Raw genomic sequence first — 26,104 nt, 5'->3', positions numbered from 1 at the left:
TTACAAACTGCTAAAATCGGTGGGAGCATTGTCATGCCAGGGACATATGCCATGTTGATTTTTCAGCAGCTTACATGTTGGTTACTAACACTCTCTGCTTTATCAAAAGAAAGTCCTTCAGCATTAAAATTGTTCTTATAGTGGAAATCTAGTGATAATAGAACTTACATGCATAATGCTGTGACTATCATATGCTGAAAATTATGGGAAGCAGAGGGAGGGAATTTGTTGAATGTTTTCCTTGGGTAGAATGAAGCAGTATTTGCTCAGGAAGCCATCCTACAGCTAATGGATTGCTGGTAGAAAAAGTTCAGGTAATACTGAGGCATCCTTAGATGTATTCATTTTCCTGTCAAGAAGGAGAGTTTGTTCTAGCTAAGAATCTCACACATAAATTTCATTCTTCAGAACCTATATTTCCCACTCAGGAAGAACAATGGTTTTGTTTTGGATAGTATATATTATGTTGTAGTTGGGTGTGAAATGTCTTTTCTCATAGTGCAATTTTTTTTCATCTACCTCAAACCAGCTACTTTAAATATCTGATAGTTGTGATTATTTGATATTATTGAGTTTCCACTTAAGTCAAACATATATAGCCCCTTAAATTCAACAAAAAAAAAGACTTAACTGCCCCAACACTGTTAATGCTAAAGTAGAAATGGTAAGATACTTTTTTAAGCGCTGCTGAATCTGTGGGGCAGCACACTGTTGGCTGTGAAGTGTTTGTATTCTTATTCTGTCTCAACGTTGCGTTTATGGGTTACAGCCACATGTTGATGTGGCAACTGTGCATGTAGAGCACCGTTTAGTGCCTGTAACTGTGCCAGACAATGTTGTTAATACTTAAATGACAACAACAAAAAGACAAGTTTCTACAGGTCATACATCTCAAGTTCTGGGCTCAGCTAAGGGTCATTGATGCGTTTGTTTACAAGTGGTGATTTGGGTGAGCTGATACCTGTGTATGCTTAGATGAAGAGGTATGGATGGCTATAAGCTCCAAAGAAGGTATTTTTTTTTTACATTAGTGCATAGGCTTTTCGTTTGGTTTAGAGGGTTTAGATTTTTTTTTCTTTTGCTATTTACATTTCTCGTTACCAGATTAACGGGTTGAAATTTGGCTTATTCTGGAATAATTAGAGTAATTTGAGTGTCTTTATGGTTCAGTTCTCAGTATGGTATGCAGCATCCTTTGCTCATGACCTTCAGGTCTGGGTTGGTAAAAGGCCCTTTACACTTTGTTACTGTGGAAGAAATGAAAGTAAATCCTCTTAACAAAACTCTCCTGAGAAAATGCATACATATTAAATTGGCTTTCAGCTACCTGCACATCTCTTAAGTATTAGCTGCTAGCAAACATCTCTTCTTCCCAAGTGAAGTGCTATTGGGCTTTGCATTTCCTGTTGTAGTCTTTGGCTTTTACAAGTTTTGATCCTTATCTTCTTAATGATAAAGCAGATTATATTCTGTCCCAAGAAGCAGTTGATTTTAATGTGTGTGATAAGTCTCAGAAAGCAGCAAGTATTTGGATTGCAGACTTCTTCAGCTGTCCCTCAAATCCCTCTGGCGCTTTGGATGGAGTAGCAGAAAGTTCAGAGCAGCCTCAGCAGTTACTTTTTTAAAGACATCTTAGTTTGATCTTCCCACAAGGGCACAGAACTCTTGGTGTTCTGCTCTTGTAGACTGAAGTTCATGCATAGACAAAGGTATTAATCACAGTATTGGCAGTCTTTAGAGCTCTTGCTACTCCAAGCCAGCTGAAAACACAGAAACTTTCAGGTTCTTTGAACATCATGACAATTTCTATTGCTTGAATTAAAATAGTTCAAAAACTACAAGTAACGTTAAGTCTTGAAAGCCTTGATGTTTAGTGTTTTTGGAAAGTAGTTTTGTGGCTATTTGTGTCAAGTCCTTCAAGTGACATTCACTGTGTTACATCAACGTAGTGTCATGGCTGAAAATAAGAGCAAGGTGACTAATTCAAAGATGTAGCACTCTGGCCTTCAGATCTCAAAATACTTGGCTAGGTTCTGACTCTCTGTGATCAGACTCTTCTCCCTTGCTTCAGAACTGTGCTTTGTAAAAGCACCTTCCCACATAAATTACCAGTAATTTCTTCATTAAATTTCAATTGTCAATAGCTATTTTTTAGGTCACTATTAGTTCTTATGACTTTTTCTCTGATTCCTAAGGTGCTGTATATTTATGATTACCATGAGCTATGCAGAGAAAATTTCAAGGAAACATTAATCTGATTCACAGTTTAATTAGTATGGAGCTAGTAAGAACAATAGATTTATCAAAACATTTTCAGTTTTACCAAGAAAGACCTGCTAATGAGCTATTTATAGCACACTTCTGTCTATTTTTGTCAGTAGTCTAAGGACTGACTTAGGACAAACGGGTTAAAAAACAGGAAATGTGGTTAAATAAGTGGGTAATCTCTCCAGAGAGTTTCCAGTTTGCCTACACGTTCACATTTTCTTCTGAATGTACTCTCAAAACAACACTTCAGTACAGTACCTTGAAATCCATCTCCGTTTAAAGGAGGGAATGTTTCCAGCAATAGCAGGAAGTGGCCTAGTGAAAAATTTTACATTCTTGGTTAAATTCAAATGAGGTTCTGGAGTCACTGTCTGTAAGTGGTTTTTTTTCTGCTTTAGTAATGTTGGAGCAGTTGTATGATATTTCAGTTGGTTCAGGTGTATCATATGAATCCATAAAAGTCTGTGACCACTCTAATTGTATCTTTGGTTCTAGACTGGTTTTAAATAATTACTTTCCTCCAGCTTTACCCTTTGTTTTACATGGGGCTGTATATATTCGTTAACATACTATGCACATATTTTTTAAAAGGTAGTAAAAATAGTGTTATTAATCAGACTGTATAAATCTTACAGTGAAGCAAGGAATTTCTTCGGGCAAAGCAGAAGCAATAACGAAGTGAAAGCCATTCTTTGCACTGCTTGTTATTTGGTTTTTTTGACAGCTACTAATTACTAGCTTTTTAAAACCAACTTAAAAATTGTGAATCAAAACGATTTTTTTTTCTTTTTTTTTTTTTTTTTTAAGACATCAGCGAGGTGTCAGGTTAGATGGTATCACTGTGTGGGTGGGGGCACTTCAGTAAAATAGCACGACATACTCATGTGCAAGTGCTGTAGTTCATGAAAGGCTCATGTCTGCAAACAAGTTAGGTTTCTGTCTATTCCACAGTTAGATGACTGTTGTGAAAGTTATAGGCTTCTTGGAAATTAAAACACTACTTTTCTAAATGAGGTATTGCATTCACTATAGTAATTGCAAATGGTTGCTGGCTTTTAAAAGTATTTTCCAGAAACATTAAATAATTTAGGGAATTTTCTAATGAGGGAAATACAGTTTGTTGTTCTACGAACATGCAAAGTTTTTTTCATAATGGCATTTTAATTATTTCAGTTAATTCCTACATTTGGATTAAACAGACTCTGTCACATTAATTTTTCCCTGATTATAAATGTTAGATTTCTCAATAGTTTTCGGGGACAACACCTTGATGTAAATGCATTTCATGTAGCCTCAGGCATGCTCTTGGTCCTCATGGGTAGCAGATGCCACCTTCTTTCATGTCATCCTGGGAGCTTAATTCTAAATCCAAATTGCTTGTGGGTTTTTTTTTCAAATACAAGTTAAATGCTCTGAAAGAGTCAATAAATAAATTTATTCCAAATAGCCTCACAATACCAACATAATGTAAAACTTTTTTTGCTATACATACTTCATAGTTCTGTAACCTGAGGCTCTGAAATATTTTACATGTAAGATATAAGTCATGTTTATTTGTAATGCTGAATACTAAAAATAAAAATGTTTCGGTGTTCATTTTAATTTCCATTTTCAGTCTGTGCTGCCTCTTGTTCATTTCTTGGGATAAGGTAGTTGACAGAGCTTTGTCATGCTCTGGGAGGTGTCAGACAGTCATCTGTAAGTATGGGAAGCCTAGAGCTATTCTGTAGATCTCTTAAATGAAAATTTGTGCACCCAGATATGTCTGCACAGCTTTTTTTTTTATTATTTCTTCTAGCAACTTCTGCATGCAGACAGCACTGACTACTCTGCTGACCTGCTGCGAGTTCAGACAATGTTTCACTTTTTAGTGCCTCTTCCCCCTCCCACCCATTCTGTCTTACCTGTTTGTATTTTTAGTTTTCAAAAAGAGATTACTTGATTTTAGTCGGAAGTTATGGGTTTGGTTAGATTGAAAAGTGAAATTCTGTGGTATGTGTTGGGCAGTCAGGCACCTTGGCTTCTCAGGAGGCATCCATCTAACCTTGAAATCCGTGAGTAGGCTTCACGGGGCAGGACAGTGCTCACTTGGTGTGCTGCATAGCACAGTCTGCCTTTACAAGAGCTGTAGAAATACAAATAATAGGCTGCCATCCCACAGAGTATCCTTCTAGCTCATAGTATGGCTTTTGTAACATGAATTTCATAGAGGAAAAAGTGTCCTGACCACACTGGAAATCATGCTAGAATAAGTGTAGTTAAAGCAGTTGTTAAATACTGCTATTGCTTCAGCTGTGATGCAGCCAGAACCTAGAGGAAATTTAACAGTTAAAATCAGACTGCTTTAAAGAAGTTACATGGCTTTGTGGATACCATTCATTAGTTTCTATTTTAATGTGCACTACACAGCCCTGATTAACGACTTGCAGTAGATGTGTGCAGTTTTTTTCCCAGCAGTTTCATATAGCAGATTAAAAACTTAGAGAAGAGCTGCAAGAGCTTAACTGACATACAATTCAAAACACTTTGTGTGTGTCTTGCTGTAAAGTTTGTTACTACATACCTGAAGCTTGGAGATTAACATTTCCAATATCGATTCAGTTAAATCTGGCAATAGAGTGTAATGTAACTGAAAAGAATATATATCAAATAATTTAAAAAGCAAGTGCCTTCCTTAGAACAGAGCAGATGAAATCATATTTTTTTTTCCATTTGTCGTCCTCTAAATTTACTCTCAGTATAGCAAATGAAATGTCCAGGAACAGTCAAGTATCATTGCTGTGCAGCTAGGTATGAAAAGTATTAATCTCTTTGGATCACCAAATTCTGTTTGTTATTATTTTTGAGGAAAGTTTTTATTAAAAAGTAATCAGACAAAAAAAAGTTTTTAGACTGATTGACTGTTACTGGCATAACTCGCTGAACAGAACAATAAATTGTAAAAATATTGCATACAATTGGGTGGGTTTAAAATTTGAAATTTCAGACTCCCAGGCATCAGTTTTCCAAGCTCTACCAAGTCATGTTCAAGCCTCAAGGCCAACAAATTTAGTTCTCTCTTTTCAGAGGCACTAAGAAACATTGCTACCACCAGCAGCAGTTGCTTGCCCATGCAAGTACTGACCTCCTACAGAGGCCAGAATGCTCTCTGTTGTTTCCTAAATTGGTGGCTCTGTGCCTACCCAAGACTCATTTCTGTTTCAGTCCCTCAGAGCTTAGATTTCTAATAAGCCAGTCAACTGAGTCTTGAAACAGGACTGGTAGCTTGGTCAATGTATAAGGAACCATTCATTCCTCCTTGGTGAATCTTTCTCCTTTGCTTTTCAAAAAAAGAAACAGTCAGAATTGAGTGACAGCTGTCAAACTGTAGAACTTCCTGTGGATGGCTTTTCTAACTCCTCCACAGAAGAGCAGCAGCTTTTAATATTCCTACCTGGCTTTTATTTGACTGTAAATTTGCCTCAGAACTTTTTTTCTTTTGACCCTTCATAGCCTCTCATCCCCATGTCTGTTGTGTTTTACTGCCAATGAGCAGAGGTACCTGCTGACACCACCTACTTTTTCTAAACAGTTTTGTGCTTTTATCCTCCCCTCTTTGCACAACAGGCAAACTGAAGGGCTTGTTCCGTGACAGGCAGCGGCAAGGTTAGCTTCCCAGTTGTCCATCTCAAATGAGGTTCCAATCTCACAAAAGTTAAAAGTATGTGGAACTCAAGCTGCCTGGGTTAAAATTTACTATGTGTTTCGGTTGTCCTAGCTGAACTTCAGTTCATTCTTTGAACTCTTGAGTCTGCAGAAGACATAAAAATGTTTGACACTCCTATTTACTCTATCAAGTAACTCTAGAAGGACTGGGAACATTTGAAGACCTGTGTTGGCTTCTGGCACAGAAAAAGCATCCTGATGAGTTCAGGTTTACAGTGTGTGCAACTTCTGCTCTATTTGTACATGCAAGTTTTTTGTAGCTTTTTTGTGTCTTAAAATTACGCATATGGTATGGCAGTTCCAGCTCTTGCATACTTGTTCAGTCACTTTGGAGGTTTCGTAGTAGAGCGCTGTCATCTAAGTACTTGGGGGAAACATAGCTCTGAGAACTACATGTGGGACAACTGTTAGCACTATGCCATCTGAAGATCTCCTGAATGACTCCTGCATTGGCAAGCTAGAAGTTTAGTTTCTGTTACTCCTCAGAACCACAAATCTTTTTCCCTTCTGCTTTTCCCATAGTTCACACAGTCATCCCTGCTACAGCTTTATGGTATTGTTAAAATTGGTTGTAAATGTAGACTTTCTGAAAGATTTAATTTGTAAAAAAAAAAAAAAAAAAAAAATAGGTGATGTAAACCGGAGATTAAATTTAATGGATAATTTTCATAGAATCATAGAATGGTTTCAGTTGGAAGAGACCTTAAAGATCACCTAGTTCCAACCCCCCTGCCACAGGCAGGGACACCTTTCCACTAGACCAGGTTGCTCAAAGCCTCATCCGACCTGGCCTTGAACACTGCCAGGGAGGGGGCATCCACAGCTTCTCTGGGCAACCTGTTCCACTGTCTCACTACCCTCACAGTAAAGAATTTCTTCCTAATATCTAATCTAAATCTACCCTCTTGCAGTTTAAAACTGTTCCCCCTCATCCTGTCACTACTTGCCCTTGTAAAAAGCCCCTCTCCAGCTTTCCTGTAGGCCCCCTTCAGATACTGGAGGGTCACTATAAGGTCTCCCCAGAGCCTTCTCTTCTCCAGGCTGAAGAGCCCCAACTCTCTCAGCCTCTCTTCATAGGAGAGGTGCTCCAGCCCTCATCTTCATGGCCCTCCTTTGGACTCGTTCCAACAGGTCCATGTCCTTCTTATGTTGGGGGCCCCAGAGCTGAACGCAGTACTCCAGGTGGGGTCTCACAAAAGCGGTGCAGAGGGGCAGAATCACCTTCCTCAACCTGCTGGCCACACTTCTTTTGATGCAGCCCAGGATACAGTTGGCCTTCTGGGCTGCAAGCGCACATTGCTGGCTCATGTTGAGCTTTTCGTCAACCATCACCCCCAAGTCCTTCTCCTCAGAGCTGCTCTCAATCCATTCTCTGCCCAGCCTGTATTTGTGCTTGGGATTGCCCCGACCCACGTGCAGGACCTTGCACTTGGCCTTGTTGAACTTCATGCGGTTCGCACAGGCCCAGCTCTCAAGCCTGTCAAGGTCCCTCTGGATGGCATCCCTTCCCTCCAGCGTGTTGACCACACCACACAGCTTGGTGTCGTCGGCAAACTTGCTGAGGGCGCACTCAATCCCACTGTCCACGTCACCGACAAAGATGTTAAACAGGACCGGTCCCAATACCAACCCCTGAGGAATGCCACTCGTCACTGGTGTCCATTTGGACATCGAGCCATTTTGATAGATGTTTCACCAGTAAAAAGTACAGTGGAGGGCCCCAAATTGGAAAATGCTGTTTTAAAGATTCTGTCAGCCATTGTGATAGTTGATGGCTGAAACTGTCCTTCATTTGTATGTATTAAGTCTTCCCATCCATTTTTCTTCAGAGCAGTACTGGGGCTTTGTTAGTGGCAGATAGAATTCCAGCAAGTCAGAGTCCTCTGTGTTAAGAATAGAGTGGGAGTGAAATGCATTTATGCTGTAACAGAATAATAACGTTTTCCTGAGAGAAATTTCAAGGGCTTGTTGAGACTTTCTTTAACACATTTCTGTCAGAAGCTATGGAAAGGCATTGTATTTGTGCTTCAATATGCTAAGTAAGAGGTGGTTTAGACTTAAGAATGTTATGTTTCACTTGATTAGCCTAATAGTTGCAACCTACAGTTATATGGTGCATTAGCTTTCAGTGCTGTATAATAGGACTGGCAGCAGGGTGTCCCAAAAACTGTAATTGCGTGGGCTGCTGAACAGTCGTAGAGAAAGCTGCACAAAAATTCTATTCTAGACAGAATTTTTTCATTTTGAAATGAATTTCACAACAAATTCACAGTTGGATGCCACTGCTTGTATTTCCAGTGAGTCATACTCCAGAAAAGTAATACTTTGCTTCAACAAAGCCTACCACAAACAGTGCAGGGATATAAATCAGAAATTGGATATTTTTTAATTGTAATTTTTCAAAATATAGTATAGTTATTAACTATGCCTGCAGGTCCTGACATTCAGATATGTTTGACTTTGTCTCCACATGCAAAAATGAAAATCCTTCACAAATAAGAAAAAAAGAAGGGCTGGGGGGAGATACCCTTTTTACTTATGTTCTATTCACGATAGGAAACTGGCTCCCTGGCAGCAGTGGTTGTCACAACACCCCATGTTTAATAGAATAGCTAGAGCAAATCTGTTACACAGTTACTTTTAATTTCCATCTTAAGTTTACAGACGGTGATCAATTCATTTATACCTTTCTTGTGCCAGTATTGTTCTTCAGCTTAGCTAGTTCTCCCTTCTCTGCCTGTCTGCTTCCACTTACTGGTGTTTTTGGAGTGCAATTGCATCTTCTTTCCATCTTCGGTTTGTTTAGTTTACCAAGACAAGGTCTTTTAGACCTTTATTAGATGCCACAATTAAGGCAACTACGGTTTCATACACACAGACTGTCTCTAAACTGCACAGCTTTGCACAGTTTGTGCTGAATTATCTGCTCTTACATTGCAAAACCTGTCTAAGAAACCAAGGAAATACCTGATCTTGTGCTGAGCCCCCCTATCCTGCAGTCATAGCAGGACTGGACCTGCTATAAAAGGTCAGGAACATCTAATTAGTGCTACTGGGATTGCAAGAAATAATCTCCTTTCAGCTCTCAGTTCAATCATTTGTCCTTGTACGTGGTACAGGGATGCAAGGTAAAATGTCTGCTTATGCCCTTTCACTGAGGTTTAAGTTAACAATTTTATCTTACAGCTGGGATGGGCTAGCAGTGTACAATACGAAGCTACTGTCGGTTCATTTTTACTATGGGTTCCATCTCAATTCCATTTAGTTAATTCATTCTGAAGTCTTCAGTTATAAAATCATCATTTATGTATCAATCTTAGTTGTGCACCACCAGACAATGGTATCTAACACCTGGTGCTAATGTTGCTGACATTAGTATTTCATGCTTGTAGAAATTAGCGGTACCTGGTTACAGTGTCACAGTGACTGACTCTTTAAGAATTACATTGTGGAAGGTCTCCCCAGACATAGTTGATAGGCAACTTTTAGTAGCAGAGTCAAACATTGTTTAATTTGGGTGCTCTCAGCAGCAACAGACAGAATTAGCAGCTCCTATCCTGAGCCAAGTTGCATGAAAGCATGAGAAGAGGCATGCTACCTCAGGAGCTTAGGTGGGATGGGTGGGAAATGAGGATTCTTCCTTAGAACATCACCCTCTTACACAACCCACCCACTTTGGTCTCCGTACATTCCAGCTTTTCACTTGCCTGCTTGGTAACACTTCTTCCCAGCTCAGCCAGCTGGCCTCCTCTCTGTAGGACACACACCTGCCCTCTCCATTTGACATAGCAGCCCCCTCTCTGTACTTTCATTATGACTCCCCAGCTGCACTGGGGTTTGAGTGAGATGCTTCATTAGAGACCAGTCAGTTGGGGCAAAGAAATGAAGCTTTAGTTCAAGAGTGAAATTTTGATTGACTAAATGAATGTGCTCTGGCAGTGCTCAGGTGTCCATAGAGAAGGGAGTCCATCGAAGTCTTAATGTTGCACGGCATTTGTGCAAAAGTAAAAACACACAGTTCCCACATGAAAGATCCTACTGTCACAAGATGAGGCCGGTAGGCAGCCAAAAGCTGAATACCGCATAGGTTTGCAGACCAAAATCAACACTTTGCATCCTGAGGTTACCTGCAAACCAGCTCCCAAATTCACCCTGTACCTCTTGATGTGATTTGCATACCACCATTTAGTGCCTGGTCAGGTTGTATTTGCTTGTGGAACGTGATACAAATTTTGTCCTCAGTGATGTGAAGCCTGCAGAGGATTTAAACTGGGGCAGAGTGAAGTAGCAGAAGGAAAACAGCAGAAGAGGAAAAAGGAAGGGGGTGTTGCATTTCCACATATACCTGTGATCTTTTGGTGTGGTTCAAGTACTGGTGTGTAGCATTCTTACTTTGTTTTGCAGGTCACAGGGGAGGAGAAAAAAAAGTTAGTTTCATAAAATTTCTGATATTATTGTATTCCTCCCTCCTTTCCTTCCTTGTTGCAAAAAATCACTAAGATAAATTATAAGCTTGCAACCTAGTGTACTATGCTGTTTGACTTGTTGGTTTAGTTTAAATGGCAAGAGTGACTGAGATTTTTCAAGGAAAAGAATAAAGATAGCAAGAAAAGGCTTTAGAGATGTTTTGGAATGGGTGGGGAAAGGCTTGTATTTTTCTTTACCTTTTTCAGTTATTTGCATCTCTTCCACAGTGAAAATGGAACATTCCTTCTAAAAAGGTCTTAATTCTTTTGTATGTTGAGAAACCAAAATGGTTTTAGTGAGAGCAGTAAAATCTTCTTTGACACTTTCCTGTTCCCTACAAACTTTTGAAACAGAGACTGTCTTGATGCACAAGCCTGGGTGCAGAGCTCAGCCATGTCCTGACTGCACGTTGGAACAAGAGTCATTGTTCAACATCTCTCCCTCCGCTTTCCACCAAGCACCCTCACTTCCAACAGGAGAAGTCCTCCAGGAAGCACACTCCAATCTAAACTCCAGGCTGCATCGCATCGCACGGTATAGGCACAGGCGATGAAGGTGTTCGTACCTCATGCAAGGAGGTCCTCTCGTCCTTTAGTACTACTCTTACAAAATGTTTGTCCAGAGTAGTCTAAGTAAGAAAGAACGAGTGTCTTCTTTTTAGATCTTGAGGCGAGTTGTGGGACCACCATATAAAGGGAGCACAACCAGATGGTAGTTGTGAGACACTGTTCTCCCATAGAATCTCATTTTGTTGATCTCGGGTAACTCCTTTAAAGCTATTTGTTGTAGCAGGATTAAGTTGCTGCACTGGTGTTATCTGAGGAAAGGTGGAGCAAGTAAGATGAACTGATTAAAGGTTCACTTTGTAATTTTTATAACAGCAGCATTAATCACATTGTGATCTCTGAGCTGTGTGGTCTTACAAGTCTTTGTCCATGAGTCTGGTCTTTTGCTGTCGATTGAATATACCGAAGGGAGTGATGAGGTCATTGTACTTTCTCTGATTTGTGTTAGAACAATTGAAATCAGAAGTTGAGGCCATGTGGATAGGTAACCCTTTCTCATTACTTTGTGTTGCACTTCCAACATCTATGCATACTTTAATGAGTTAAATGCTTTCTAATTTGCCTTTGCCTACAAAGCGAAGTGCCCAGAAAAGCAAATGGGGCAATTTTAGATTTTTGCCTATTTTAGATCTTACTCAAGTAGAGTCCAGGTCTGGGAAATTACTCCAGAGTTACAGCAGCATAGGGGACTAAGAGTCTGTCCTAACTAAAGCATACCCTGCTGGATGTCCTTTTGTTTAGAATTTCCTTTGTAGTATAAATTGACAAACATTTCATATGCTTGGTAAATAAAACGCTTATTTGACTTCTCCACCCTTCCCAAGAGGAAATTTCTACTAAGGCATGATATCTCCTATAAACTGCCATAAGTAATGTCTCCTGAACTGCTTTCAGAGAAACAAGAGTCCTTGCTATTTCTATCTATAATAATAATTTAGTCAGAGAAGCTGATAAAGTAGTAAGATCTTCTTGAAGACTGTTGTACAAACTAAAACCCTTGTCTTCTCTGTTTCTTTAAGACTTATTGAGCTGTAGTGCATGTTCTGTGCCATGGTACGTGTATTCTAGCAAGACATTGAGAATTTATTTTTTAATAAGGCTAGGTTTTTATTAAATTGCCAAATTGGTGAAATTGGGTTGCAGGAAAGAAGAATACTGAAACAGGAACCTGCTGGCTTTTTTAACCTTTCGCTGTAAGGAAATGTGCCTTTCTCCATTTGATTTGAAAAAGGAAATACACTGGTGGTGTGGCTATGGAACTTTCTCTTTCTGCCTCTGATTGCAAAAGTGCTAGTGAAAGAATGAAAAGAAAAAGTATGGTATTGAACAGTGGAATATTATGGCTGCTTTGAAACAACAGAATGAAAGTAATTATCCTGTTTGTTTTGCAGGTGTCAGAAACTATTTGAAAGAAGCGTTAGTGAATATCATTGCTGTACATGCAGAGGTGAGAAAAACTTCAGATTGTTTCATGGTTACATTTACATGAATCATTTCAGTGTACTTTGCGTGGTAAATCCTGGTTTTCATCACCCCTGAAAATTTACCTCTGTTGAAGTGTCTTTATTATAGATGTAAGTGCTTTGGGTTAGGTTTAGCCAACCAAGTATTCAACTGCTAACTTTTTTAAGGGCAGGAGATGAACAGTTCCTGTTTATCCTCAGTAACACTCCATTACACCTTTTTGTTTCCGCTGTCTTGTCTGATGAAGAGGAAAGACAAAGTCTAAAGCTCAATTCTTCCCTTTTCATGCAGATTACATATATGTATAGAGAGATATATAGATAGATATGATGCTCACTTTCTCTGATTAACTTTATTTTCCACAACATATGAAAATGAGCTTGTACTTCACTTTGGAAAAATGTTCAACATATGCCACTTGGAGTGAAAAGGCAATATATGTCATCCTTGTACACAGGATAAGAAGTGGAAACCTAAAACCAGAAGGTTTTATAGTCTCTGTACAGCACAAATTGTGTTTGAAATACTTAGGTAGGTAATGGCTTATAATGAGTGCATATTAAAATTTTATTATTAAAATAATATGCTTGCAGAGCTGCAGTTAATTGGCCTTTTGTGATCACATGCAGGAATTTTCTATAGTCCTTTAAATTACAGTCTCTGTTCTACATACTCCTTCCTTCTAATCATCAAGGGTGTTACCAGATAACTATTGCTCCTGGTACAAGCATTGGTAGTAATATCACTCTTACCTTTCAAAATACCACAAGTATAGCTGCTCTGTCTTTTCCATTACTTAAAATCTGATGAGATTCACTTGAGGTTTTTGTTTATTTTATTCCTCCTTAGATTACAAAGATTCATATAAATTAAAATATTTTCAAAAACTTTAAATATCACTTGCAATATTTTTGATTGAATTTCAGTATTTACTTATAGCAGGTTTCACAGAAGCATTGCTGATTTTACCAAATCCTTCTGAACGAGGGAATAAGCAACACCAAAAATATATGCCAACACGACATTCATTTTTAATGTTGTTTTTCAGTGTAGTGGAAATTCATAAAAATGAAAATGAGAGTTTTTGCTTTAAAAAATTCAAAGGCAATTGTGACTTATTGAGCTACTCCTGTGAACATGCATACTCATTAAAATGCTGCAGCAGAAAGGTGCACTGCCTTGCTGACTTCATTGAGACCGATACTGATTTTGGCCCAAATAGTGTTGCCTCATAAATTTCTACATGTGAAATATTACAGAAATACAAAAACGTGTGTCAAGATGAAACTCCCATTTCCACTGTTTTCTGGTGAAATTCTGTAAGCTGGGTCAGATTTAAGTTTAGTTAGCAAGGCTGCAAGTTTCTGTAGTTTGAAACAGCAAAACAACCATCAGCTGAACAGCGAGCATGGACCTAAGTGGAAAGAAAATTGTTTCTCTACCTTTGAATTCAAATTTAACTGAAATCAAAATAAGGGCTTCTTATTGCAAATTTGTGATGATTCACCATTGCTGAGAATTTTTTTTCCTGGATTCTGTATAGTAACTTCAAGAGTGCTCGTTGTGGGCACAAATATTCTCTTCTCAGTAGAAGATTTTTGGGCGTGTTCCTGGTATGTTTGTGTTGAATTGCTCAGCAATATTAACTGCTGAATAAGATGACCCCTTCCCAAATCGTTACTGTTTTTTTTTCTTACTGTACAGCTAAGTATGTCACTTAGCTTTTGTGGGTCAAAACAGTTAAAACAGGCTGCATGTTTGAATTAGCAATGATAACAACTGATGGCTGACATATATGTGGTCAGTGATGCAGACCTGCCTTTTGGAGCTGTCAGCTTTATGGGTTCTCTGATACATAATTCATGACTTAAGTCACTGAAAACTGTGTAGGAATCTTGCATTCTTTTTTTTCCCCTTAATTTACTTTTACACATGTGTATGAATATCTTCTGTCAATTACTACATTTCCTTATCAGACATGAGATCTAAACTTCATATAAAGCAAAGGTATTCTAGCAAAAAAATCATTCAACTACTTAATTTTTTAGATCATTTTAAAGCAGAAATCAGGATGGGGGCAAGTGGTCAAAAACTGTGCAGTTCATTTTCCTTCTTGCACCACTCTAGTCACATCATCTTCAGTTCCTTGTGTCATCTTCTTCCCCAGCCCTGTGCAGCTTTAGTGCAGCTTTATCATCATGTTTAAGCCTTGACACGTTTGGTCTGTCTAACCTATAATCTCACTTCCTTCTATATTCCAACCTCTTGGCCTGCATATTCCCCAATTCTGTGTAGAAAAATCGTACTTTTTTTTTTTTTTTAATTCACCAACAATTTCTCGCTTCCTTAAAGCTCCCTTTAAGGAAGATTGGTTTCTTCATGCTTTCCTTCAGGGGTAGATCTAATGTTTAATTTTATGTTGCTGTTGTTTTGCAGTTGCTATTCTGAACCTCAAATGGAGGATCCAAGTACCAGTTTAAAAAGTTGTACAAATAAGCAGTTAAAAAGATGGTCTTGATGCATGGAAAAACCAGCAAGGTGTAATGTTTTTGCGAGGAAACTAATAAATGGCAGTGGTAGAAGAATCTAAATGAAAATCCATTACACCGCTGTACTCTCAAACCCTTTCAAAGGCTTATCTCTGCCACAGAGCATAAAGACACTGACCATTTGACAGTGGTCAAATATAAAGGATTCTAGAAGAAATAGCAACATACGTGGGTAAAAAGTGGTTGAATGTGTAATACAGTCAGTCAGTCACACAACCCTGAATTAAAGGTGCAATCTACAAAAGAGCAGTCTCTGTACAACCACCTGACTGCCTGCATCCATCAGCCGAGAGCACATATTTTGAAGTCCAGCTGCTTTTAGGCATTGCAAGAAAGTTGTCATTATCGCATATTGTATAGCTAACCTTGCTGTTAACAGAGGTGATTGGTCAAAGCACAGGGCAAGCAGCAAAAGAAATACTTCATATTACAGTTGCTTTGAAATTTTTTTTTATCCATTGATAAAAACAAAGTGGTCCTTTCAATCGAAGTGTTTAATGCTTTTTACTGAAATGTTACTGTAGAAAATATTTCTGTTAATTGTGCTCATGATTCTTCTTTCATAAAAATCAGGTGTTTACCATTTCCAAAGACTTAGTTCCTCGGGTGATGTCAAGGGTTGTGGAAGCAGTCTCTGAAGAACTCAGTCGACTGATGCAGTGTGTTTCATCCTTCAGCAAAAATGGAGCTTTACAGGTACCTGCATGCTTGTACTGTCAAACATCTGAATCTAGAAAACTGAGAATAACAGAGAGAGGTATAATCTGTGTATTTGTTGGATTTATTGTAGCAGTGAAAGCACAGAGATAAAAAGGATTAGTATACAACCTATTCCAGGCTTATGGGATACTGGTTCTTGGGTTTGATTATATTTTAGTGTTATCTTTGTGTCTGAGTGCATAAAAGGTTACCTATATCCTATGAGAGAAAAAGCATCATAATGGTACTTGTTTGAATTGTCATTAAATACTGTCTTTAGCCTGTCATCAAAAAATATTTTAAACAAACAATTTTGTGATATTTTGAGATTTAAAAATCTTGAAAATATGATGCAGTAGGCTCTTGCAAGTCTTTGCAAAACTAGTCACTTGTCTGTTATGCTATTTCTACATTAGCACTTTGCAGCATAGGTAGAACAGATACTCTTACACTGCCGCCTTCATTTACGGCTCGATTGGTAGTTGTACTTACTATTGGATAGGTTTTAAAGGACTCTAAGGAAGAATCTTGAAAAAAAAAAAAAATCCTTTGAGTCAACGACTGCTATGACTGTAACAGGCAAGAAGAGCTAACTCCCAGTTTTCGTTGTACATGACAGCATTCTTGCATTATGATGGGAAAATAATTATCCAATTGCAAGCCTTATTTTCCAATTTCCGGTAGTAATTGCATCGGACAGAGAATTCATGTAGAAAGATTGCTGCCAAATAAGATTGACTGCCTATTTAAAACCAAATCAATGAACAGCAACAAAGTTACCCATATATCATTTTTGCTTGGCTAGACAACCCACTGTATGAACTTGCTGCTTAAACCATTAATTGAAAGGATTTTCTCTCTCTTCTGTAAATTTGTCACTCATGGTCATTTTCTGTTCCTCTGAACATAGAAAATCCTGTTTGGCAGACAGCAGCAGTGTGAGAGTGAACTGAGCCTGGTCAGACTGATCAAAAAATACCCATTCCCGAACAGAAGCCTGAAGCTGTATTCCCACATCCCATGACCCACAGTTTTGTAGGGTTTGCCCTTCCACCATGTTTATTTAGGCTGTGGTACTTGAGAATGTGACACTTTCCCATGATACTGCTACCTCCTAAAATGTAGGAAAGACTCCAGAATCTTACATGTAGGACTTGAAACAGTCCATGGCTGTTCACCTTGGAGCACCATACAAAAAGAGGTGAAACATTCCATAGTGAGAAAAGCATTTCTTGTGAGTATAAAATTGATGGGTAGCTATGTTGTATTTTGTGCCAGAACGTTCTGGCACTAAAAAAGCATAAATCTCAGCTGGCTTCCTACCTGGGGGAGAGGTGAGGGGAAGACCTGAAAGCCAAAGCCTTTTATTAGAACTGGTGTTAGATGTCTATGTTGCATTATAAAAAGTGTTGTTTTGGAAGATTAATGTCATATTAGTTGGGTCTAAATGTAGATCAGTTTCTGTAATGGGTAACTAGATTAAATTTAATCTTTATGATGAACAAGAATGGAATATGAATTTGGATGAAGTTCACTTTATATTTTGAAATGAAATTACTTAAATTATTGATCACATGCAGAATATTTCAATTTCATATAAAACCTGTGATGATAATGATTGCTTTTCAGAGACTAAAAGACAATTATGAAATTTGTTTAATCTTTGAGTTCATTATTCACCGTAGTTTGCCTAGGTGAAAATCAATACCTAGACACACAGTACAGTGCAGGAGTAAAATCCCGAAGCTTGTGTGCCCACCAGGTGACAGACAAGAAGCAGAGCACAACCATTCTACTTCCTTATCTGATGGAAAAAAATAAATTCAACAGGAAAACCAAGAATAAAATGTATATTGACAGATTTTTGTACTCTTTTGTTTCCTTCCTCCCTGGCCAAGCCATGCTGTGAGAAGTTAAGCTCACTGTATTTAATTTAAAAAAAAAAAAAAAAAAAAAAGACAAATTAAGGTAGTAGCGTCCTTCTATCTTTCTATCACAGTACAGAACAGTTGGAACAGAACTGAAGATTAATTACTGGTACTGAGAGACAAACCGATGTTTTTAGACTGCTACATAGTGACCGTACAAACAGTTTGACTTGAATCAAAAGTATGAAATTGTTCCTTTTAGCAGTCTCCCGACATAGCAGCTTGGCAACCAGAAATACAGGAAACAAAACTGTTAAAAGCCAGGCTGCTTACAGCTGCAGCGTGCAATAATATTTGCCTGTAAAAAAGATGAAGCTTTGGGATACTGGTATTCACTTGATGAAAAGACATTGTGCCATTGTTTCAATATTTGTATTTCTGTCTTTAGGCAAGACTTGAAATTTGTGCCTTGAGAGATACCGTGGCCATATACCTAACACCTGAAAGCAAGTAAGATGTGCTGCAATGTCTGTTTTTTCGATGTAATGAAATCCTTGCTAAACATGCAAAATTGCGTAATGTAACTTAAGGATTAAGAAATTTTGTTTCAAGTAGAATATGTGATATACTAGCTAAATATATGAAAAACAGATTACAAGCAAGATTTTATCAGTTGAAAGAAAATAATTACTTTTTTTGGTTTTATTTGAATTTTAGACACAAACTAGTATTTGCCACTCAAAAAAAAAAAAAAAGTAACACTTCTTAACAGCAGTACAGCTGCTTAGGGAAACGATGCTAAAACAAGGCAAAAGTAGATGTCACTGAGTTTTATGCCATTTTTCACAGCAATCCCATAAAGCGCACTGCAAAGAACCTGCCAGACACATTAGAGAGGCTACAGAACCGGACACTGGCAGGATCCCCTTATAGGGATATGGACAATTAGGGCTCTTCACAAGCTTGTACAATACCCTATGCCTTTTCCACACACCAAATCAGGGAAAGTGAGTTCAGCTTCACACTGTCTCTTAGAGTGAAAGCTTCCCAAAGGCTTTCATCAATTTATCATTTCTCAGTGAGGTGCAAGACCAAAGATAAATAATGTGGGACACACTCACACATAAATATCAAAGGAGAAAGAAAAGCATTAGCAGCATCAGTGCTTGATGCAGTCAAGGCATGTAAAAACAAACTGTGATAGCTGTCAGCAGTTTTGAGTAAAGCTGATTGATTGAAATTTCTAGGTGATTATGTTGGGGATTGGATATGGGCAGGTTCATTCATTATTTTAATTACCTACACTTCTGTAAGGATTTGCATTACATGTTCCTGCAGATGGGAATTTGGTCATCTTACCTAATCAACATTTTGTAGGAGACATTGCAGGGCTTGAGGGCCTAATGCGTCTTCGTAGTCTCAGAGATAGTGTCCTATGGTGTCACTGCATTCCGTATTCTGTTTCAAAAGACTCCCTGAGTGTCTGATTGTGATGAAGAGCTCTAAATGAAAACTACTCGGCACTGGCTCAAATTGGATAAAATGGAAGTGGTATTGTCTCCCATCAGCATCGGGGCAAAACACAGTGAACCCGGGAAGCTGGAGCTTCATTGATGCCTTTTTATTCCTGAACTTATCACTAGTAATAGTTGCCACAAGTCACCATATTCATCTTTTGCTGACAAGATTGTACCTATCTGTGCAGGTCCTGAATCATTCTCTGCACTTCTGTTTCACATCTGTTGCCCAGAGAGAAAACAGATGGGGAAAACACAGTCTTTGGACTTACTCAAAACTCAACTGGATAATGCCCCAAGAAACCTCCGCTAACCTCAAAGTTGGCCCTACTTTGAGAAGGGGACTAGACCCAAAGACCTCCAGAAGTCCCTTCAAACCTAAATTATTCTATAAATCTACATTACCTCAATACAAACCTAGTGTAATTCTCTGTGTAGGCCCCCTTCTATAGGGGAGAATGCAGTGACCTGTCTACTGAGCACAGAAAGCCAAAACCAATGTTTTATCTGTGCTTCATACTCTGGTGGTCACTTAGTTTGAGGCAGAAGGCAGACTGGCAACTATCTGTAATTCTTGAAGAGTCCAGGATATCAAGCACAGTCTTAAATCGGCTGCTGATTTAACATTTCCTGTTGTTGTATGGTATACATCACCCTAGGAGTGTCAAGAGACCTCCTGGAACCCATGACCACTTTATGTTCAATTTGCACATGAGTGTCAGGTGTCAAGTTAATATTTTCGTAATTTATTGAAATAAGAATGGATGAAATATAGCATATCTCCATGGAATTGACAGAGAGAAACTGTGAATGCTGAGACTTGTACCAGTGGAATATGGGTATTTTTGTTTTCCTTGCAGCTCGAGCTTTAAGCAAGCTTTGGAAGCCTTGCCTCAGCTTTCAAGTGGAACTGACAAAAAGTGAGTATAATGCACCTTCTTGTCTCCTTCCTGGTCTCTGGAGCCATTGCTTTTTACTCTTGTATCAGAACTTTGTTATAAGAGGCTTAACGTTCACTGTATTTGACCCTTCTGAATTACAGAGCAGAAGTCTCTTTGGACAGAGTTAAGAATAAACTAAGTCCTTGTTCATCATGGCCTATTAAATTACATAGAGTCGACAGCTTTGTGGCATATCCCTCTTGCCTATCCTAGTCTTGTCAGTTCAATGTAGCTTTGTATTTATTTCATAATTTCAGTCTATTTTAGCCTTCCTTGTCAATCGTAAAGTTTCTGTGAGGTCCATTGTCTTGTCTTACTGTATTTAGCAGCAATTAAAAAAAGGGCCGAGGAACAAAGTCCAAGCTTTTGCCAGTTGATATATGGGGAACTCTCAAAACGGGCCTGGTTCATTTTAAAAACAAATAAGAAGGGTCTGTGGTTCTTTCTTAACATCAGGAGGAGTTTTGGGTTCCTCCTTCCACACCATAGCAACTACCAAGCTGCTTTGCTGCATCCAACCTAGTATTCGATAGTCTGTTTTACAAGCGTAGCTTAATAAAGAGTAGTATGGTAAAACTAGGATGGATTTGTGATGAGTATATTAGTACAAGTATAGATGTTTTGAACTTGAGATTGGTATTATGGTACTTTCAGGAACTGAACTGAGACAAATCAGTTTGCACTTAACAGCCAGAATTTAGAATATTTTGTAGACGCATGAAGAGACTGTTTGTGCAGCCTGTGGTCCGCTGACTGTGCCTTCTTCCAGATGTCCTCTGTCTATTTATTCAAGCCTACTCCTCACTAGCCACAACAAGTCTCAAGATACCTCCTTGCCTTACTTAGCTCTTATGCTTTATTAAAGATAGGAATCAGTTTTGAGTAAGGAGAGTTCTTTCAACTCTGACTTTCCGAAACACCTGTAGAAAATTTTTTTTTCATTTAGTCACAAGCATTTGAGCTTCATGCAACAGATGAGAATCAAGAACTGCATCATTTTTACATCTGCCTCAGAGTTCTGAGCCCTAGACAGTGCAAAACTTATCTTTCCCAGGTCGTTACACCATAATTGTCATTGTGCCAGGCAGCTCATTGTAATCTACATGCATTTGTGTAAAATAACACACATTTGTGCAGTGATTTAGAGCTGTTCATTTCTGTTCATTCACAGTCATTACTATGATACTAAATGATGAATGTGGCCATAGTCATCTTCCAGAGGACCTGCTGAGGAAGCAGATACTGATTTTGTGCTCAAGTTGTTTTTCTTGGGTTTGTTTGGTTTTTTTGTAACTTACAGTATAATTTCTTGTTACTAGCCAATCAATAATTACAGCTTGCCAAAAAAGTTGAAGTGATATGTGTCTACCCTATTGTCACGGTTTAAAGCTGGGCCGGCTATTAAACCTGTGGCAGATGCTCTCTCTTATCCCCCACCTCCCCGCAAAGGGAAAGGGAAAGGGAAAAGGGAGAGAGACTTCCGGGTTGGAAAGTTAAAACAGTTTTAATAAACTATAATAATGAAAAAGAGTGTAATAACAATAATAGAAATAATCAAATATATACAAATATATATACAAAACCAAGATTGAGCTCCCCTGAAGTCAGCTACGTCACCACCGGCACTGCAGGGCAGGCTCCGGGAAGGCCCAGGCTGGGCCTAGCGACGGTCGAGAGCTGGATTCAGGAATGCACGGATCGGGATCGGGGGCAGCAGGAAAACAGACGGAGTCCTCTTTGGACACCGGCCATAGCAGAAAGAGAGTGAGACCCTCGTGATCCCCCCTCTTTATACTGAGAATGACGTGTATGGGATGGAATACCTTCGTTGGTCAATTTTGGGTCACCTGTCCTGTCCGCTCCCCCCTGCAGCTGCGACCCCCCCTTCGATTCTTCACTCGTAAGCAGTGAGGAATTTAGCAGTGACCTTGGTTTCTCTAAGAACAAGTACAGCAAGAGCCTTTCTGCACAACATCCCTACCGGTGCCTCAGTGATAACTACAAACTTCGAGCGTTATCAGTCCTGGAAGCAGACACTGTCTGCAAAACATGCAGTTAGTTTCAGAAAGTGCAGTTACTTAGAGGAGACTTAGCTGAAAGTAAAAATCACTGAAAGGAAAATTGGCCTGGTTTAGGCCAAACCAGGACACCTATCTATCTTGTTTTTGAAATAGAGCAAAAAATTTGGAGAACCCATTCTTCCTTAGAATAAGGGGAAAATAAAACACACAGGCAAGACTGTAAAACTTCATAATACATCTCCACTGTTACAATAAATATCTTCTACAACAGAGCCATCAACACCCTTGGTCCTACACCTGTAGTTTGTGAATTATAATAAATATTATCCACTGCATCAAGTACCTTCTTGGCAGCTATGTAGATGTAAACAGACCATTGTTGTACTCCAAAATGAACTCATACATGGTTTTTTATCTACGAAGGATAAAAACACATGGTTGCCAGTGAATTAAGGTTTCTCCTAGAACAGTCATACCATCTCTGATCTTTCAGCCGTGATACTTAAAGAGAAATCAACAAAATACCTTCCAAAGACAAGTTTGAGAACTGAAATTCGCAATTCAGCTGCACACGAAAAGCCATAGCCTTGATAAGGGATACTGGTTTTATGGTACATAGTCTGGCAGTTTCTGGATTTTCCTTACAAAAGTATCTTACGATGCTCTCTGCAAGTCCTTTTGCCATTGTGTTTTGCAAGTATGTTTCTCTCACGAAGATGATCTTTATCTGGAAGGAAAGCTCTATAAAGGGCTATTTTATCACCTTGATAAAATCTCTGTGGCTAAGTCCTTCTCTGGCCGCAGATGATCCTGACACATTGGTATACTTCTAAATATCTATAATATTTGAATAGATCTAATTTTAGGGCCTTTATTTAAGCAGACAATGTACTTGAAGTCACAGACAGAATACGCAAAACCTTTGGTAGTTGTTCACTTCTCAGAATCTGCCAAAGTTGTAACTATTTTCCTTTTACAGGTTACTAGAAGAGTTGCTAAACAAATTTAAAAGCAGCATGCACTTGCAGCTGACCTGTTTTCAAGCTTCCTCATCAGCAATGATGAAAACATAGACAACGACACAATGCAGGCAACTCAAAAGACTATGTGCTTAAACATCACCAGTTTTTTCTGTACTTCAGTTCCTTTGAAGACTGAAGAAAACAAAAGGAATTTCACTGAAAAAGAAATTGAGATACAACTCTGAGTAATGGTATGGGGTATCCTGCTGAGTGAGACTTCGGGTCGTAAATACCTTTATAAAATGGCTTTCTGTCTACTGTATTTCATTCTGTGGAGGGGATTAAGCCAGGGTTTTTTTACATACGTGCTTCTTGGCAATATGTTCGTGAAGAAATATTCATTGGTGTGCTGCAATCCCAGATTCATTTGTTAAAAATACACTGAAATGTATTTTTAGCAAATGTCACCTTAAATGCGAGTATTACTCATGTTGTTCAATGTATCAATCTGTTGCTTTCTAGATGTAGAGTGATACTGATGTGACTGGAAGATTCAACTTCTGTAAACTATTGAGAAGTATGTAATAAACATTACTACATACAGCTGACTAGTAAGTGTTCAGATACAATATGGAGAAGGACACTGCTGCTTTTGCATTTAAAAACTATCACTTTTTTGGTGTTATCATCTACAGTTTCAGTGGTTGTAAGTCTGATTTCTTGGGAGGCTTTTACTTTCTTGCTTCTTTTTTAATTAAAGGTGTTCCTGCCTCTTTTGTTTCTACCTTCTATTGGAATATTGATAACCTTCACATTTGAAATAAGCTCTCCTTTCATTGGCAATTAACAGAAAAGCACTCCAAGTTTATAAGAGTAGTAGAAGTTTTTTTAAAAAAAAGTTCAAGTAAAATATTCTTTGGTGTTAAGGAGTACAATAGTTAATCTCCTCTCGCATAGTCAGAAGTAAGGAGGAGTGCAATATGTCATTGGTTTTGCTCCTTCCTTCTTACTCCTCTTGTCTTTTCTTGTTCTTACAAGCTTACCACCACTGTCTTCCCCATCCCTCTTGTTAGTCAGTCCTCTTTTCACCACCAGTTATTGAATCTGTGTGCAGGGGAATAGAGATGAAGAAGGAAAGAACAAATTTCCTGCCAATAAGATGTAGTTACACAAAGGTCAACAACCATCTTCCCAGCAGGGAGGATGTGACACTGACTTTCACTTTGGGACTTGATATGCAGGAAGCTGTAACAGAGAGCAACTAACAGAAAGGGGTCTTGTTTTGAGGGGTGAGGGGTGGGTTTAATTTTATAATTGAAATCATGACTCGCAAGTAAATCATGCAGTAATAATGTATTCTTTCTGTACTTACAGTCATTTTGAGTGGGACTTTTCAGAAACAGTGCACTGAGTTTTCAAACAATTTTTTAATGTCAACTATTTTCTTTTGCCAGTTCAGTTATGTGCTTTAAAAATACAGCGTAGTGTTCCTGTAATATGAAATACTGAAGAAACAGTTTGATGCACATGTATTTACTCATAAAAAAATTGTGTGTAAGTAGTAATAGCATGTTGAATGGAAGTTTGAAACTTCAAATCTATGTCATGATCGGCTTTCAGGGAGAATTGTTAAACACCTGGAGCAATGTTTTTGTTAAATGTTGTCCATTCTAAGCTGGTCATAGTCTCAGCTGCTGGTATTAACTGAAATAGTCATCCATTTAGCTCAATCTGTGAAGGATTTCACTTCAGAATAATAAAATATTAAGAAGTATGGTTATAAGCTCTTCTTGAATTCCTCACTTTCCAAGAAATGTGATTTCTTCATGAATTTTGCCAGTCCACATTTTCTACATTTGTATCAGACATGTTCTGAAGTATTGAAAACCTATTTTATCATCTGTACTGAATTAATATATATTCAGGCATCTCTTCATTGTAATATCATTCTCTTACTCATCTTCTGTTACAATGGCTTGTTGCTTGTCTGTAAAACCGAAGTCAGGTGTTTGTGTTTAGTTGCCTTTCTGAAGTAACACTTCAAAATGTGTCATTGAGCAAACAAGAGAAGAATATGTAAGGGATCAAAATATTACTTGAATTCAACCTGATATGAAGTAAATGCTCACAGTCAAGTCGGAGCACTGGATTTCAATAAATGCACTTGGTGGAATTAAGGAATTCAGTGAGCGTCATGCCGCAACAGTATATATTGGACTCCCTTTGCATGGAAGGAGAGTTGGGACTGCTGGGACTTCATAGCCAATGTACAGCAGGCTGCAGTTCCCCTGAAAAGAAGATTACAAAAAGCAAGAAGTGGTCAGTGTGGTTTTTGCAAAAAAAAAAAAAAAAACCTGTCCAAAGATACAATGATGTTTAAAAAATATTATTGGAAGTGGAAAAACAGGGGGAGACCACACCAAAATACACAATCGGGGCTTGCAGAGAAAAGAGAGGCAGCAAGGAAATCAAAGTAACAGAAGTGAAAGGCTCTGACATTTAAAGCAAAGGTAAGTGCTGAAAACAGTACAAGAGAACATAAAGTGAATTATTACATGAACTTTGAACCTCTAGAAAAATCTAAAATCAATCCAGACTGGAAAAAATTGACACTGAAATAAAAACCTGGAGAGCTTTATTTCTCATTTAAGAGAAAAATTTAGGAACTAATAAGGCTGTAAAATATATCTTGCTAAAAGTAGGTAAAGAGAGGAAAATTCAACCGTAATATGCTGTGTTGAGATATTCAGCCTCTGGAGATGTTGAGGTATTCTCCTGTTACTGTATTTTGAACATTTATTTTGAATAGTCATGAGTAGTTCAGGAGGTAGGCAAAGAAGTCATAAAAAGTAAATGCTGTATCAATGTAATGGGAGGGGGGACACATACGGAAAAAATATTTAAATCCCCCAGTAAAATAATGGGGAAAAAATAGGGAAAAATTCATTACATGCCTGGGTGTTAACTTAATGAAATAGATCAAATAAGTAGCATGAAGCAATTAAGAAGTCCTGCCCCTTCTCACCCACAAAATGTTTGTTTTACATTCATATTCTTTAGAAAATATGTTTATGAAA

At 38.3% G+C, this 26,104-nt stretch overlaps 1 protein-coding gene across 2 annotated transcripts in view; it reads left to right on the top strand.

Moving 5' to 3' along the window:
* EXOC2 (exocyst complex component 2) overlaps positions 1–24,810 on the top strand; it is a 140,514-nt gene extending 115,704 nt beyond the window's left edge. For both annotated transcript variants that reach the window (XM_068396279.1, XM_068396278.1), the window contains 5 exons: positions 12,398–12,453; positions 15,593–15,715; positions 18,035–18,096; positions 19,964–20,023; positions 23,045–24,810. In XM_068396279.1, the coding sequence (XP_068252380.1) occupies positions 12,398–12,453; positions 15,593–15,715; positions 18,035–18,096; positions 19,964–20,023; positions 23,045–23,138 (395 nt within the window). In that variant the 3' untranslated portion in view covers positions 23,139–24,810. The remainder of the gene's footprint in view (positions 1–12,397; positions 12,454–15,592; positions 15,716–18,034; positions 18,097–19,963; positions 20,024–23,044) is intronic.
* The last annotated feature ends 1,294 nt before the right edge of the window (positions 24,811–26,104 follow it).

This window comes from Nyctibius grandis, chromosome 3, assembly GCF_013368605.1.
Source record: "Nyctibius grandis isolate bNycGra1 chromosome 3, bNycGra1.pri, whole genome shotgun sequence".
In the NCBI taxonomy this organism is placed as follows: Eukaryota; Metazoa; Chordata; class Aves; order Nyctibiiformes; family Nyctibiidae; genus Nyctibius; species Nyctibius grandis.
The sequence above is the reverse complement of the archived record's forward strand: the minus strand, read 5'-3'. Positions and strand labels throughout refer to the sequence as shown.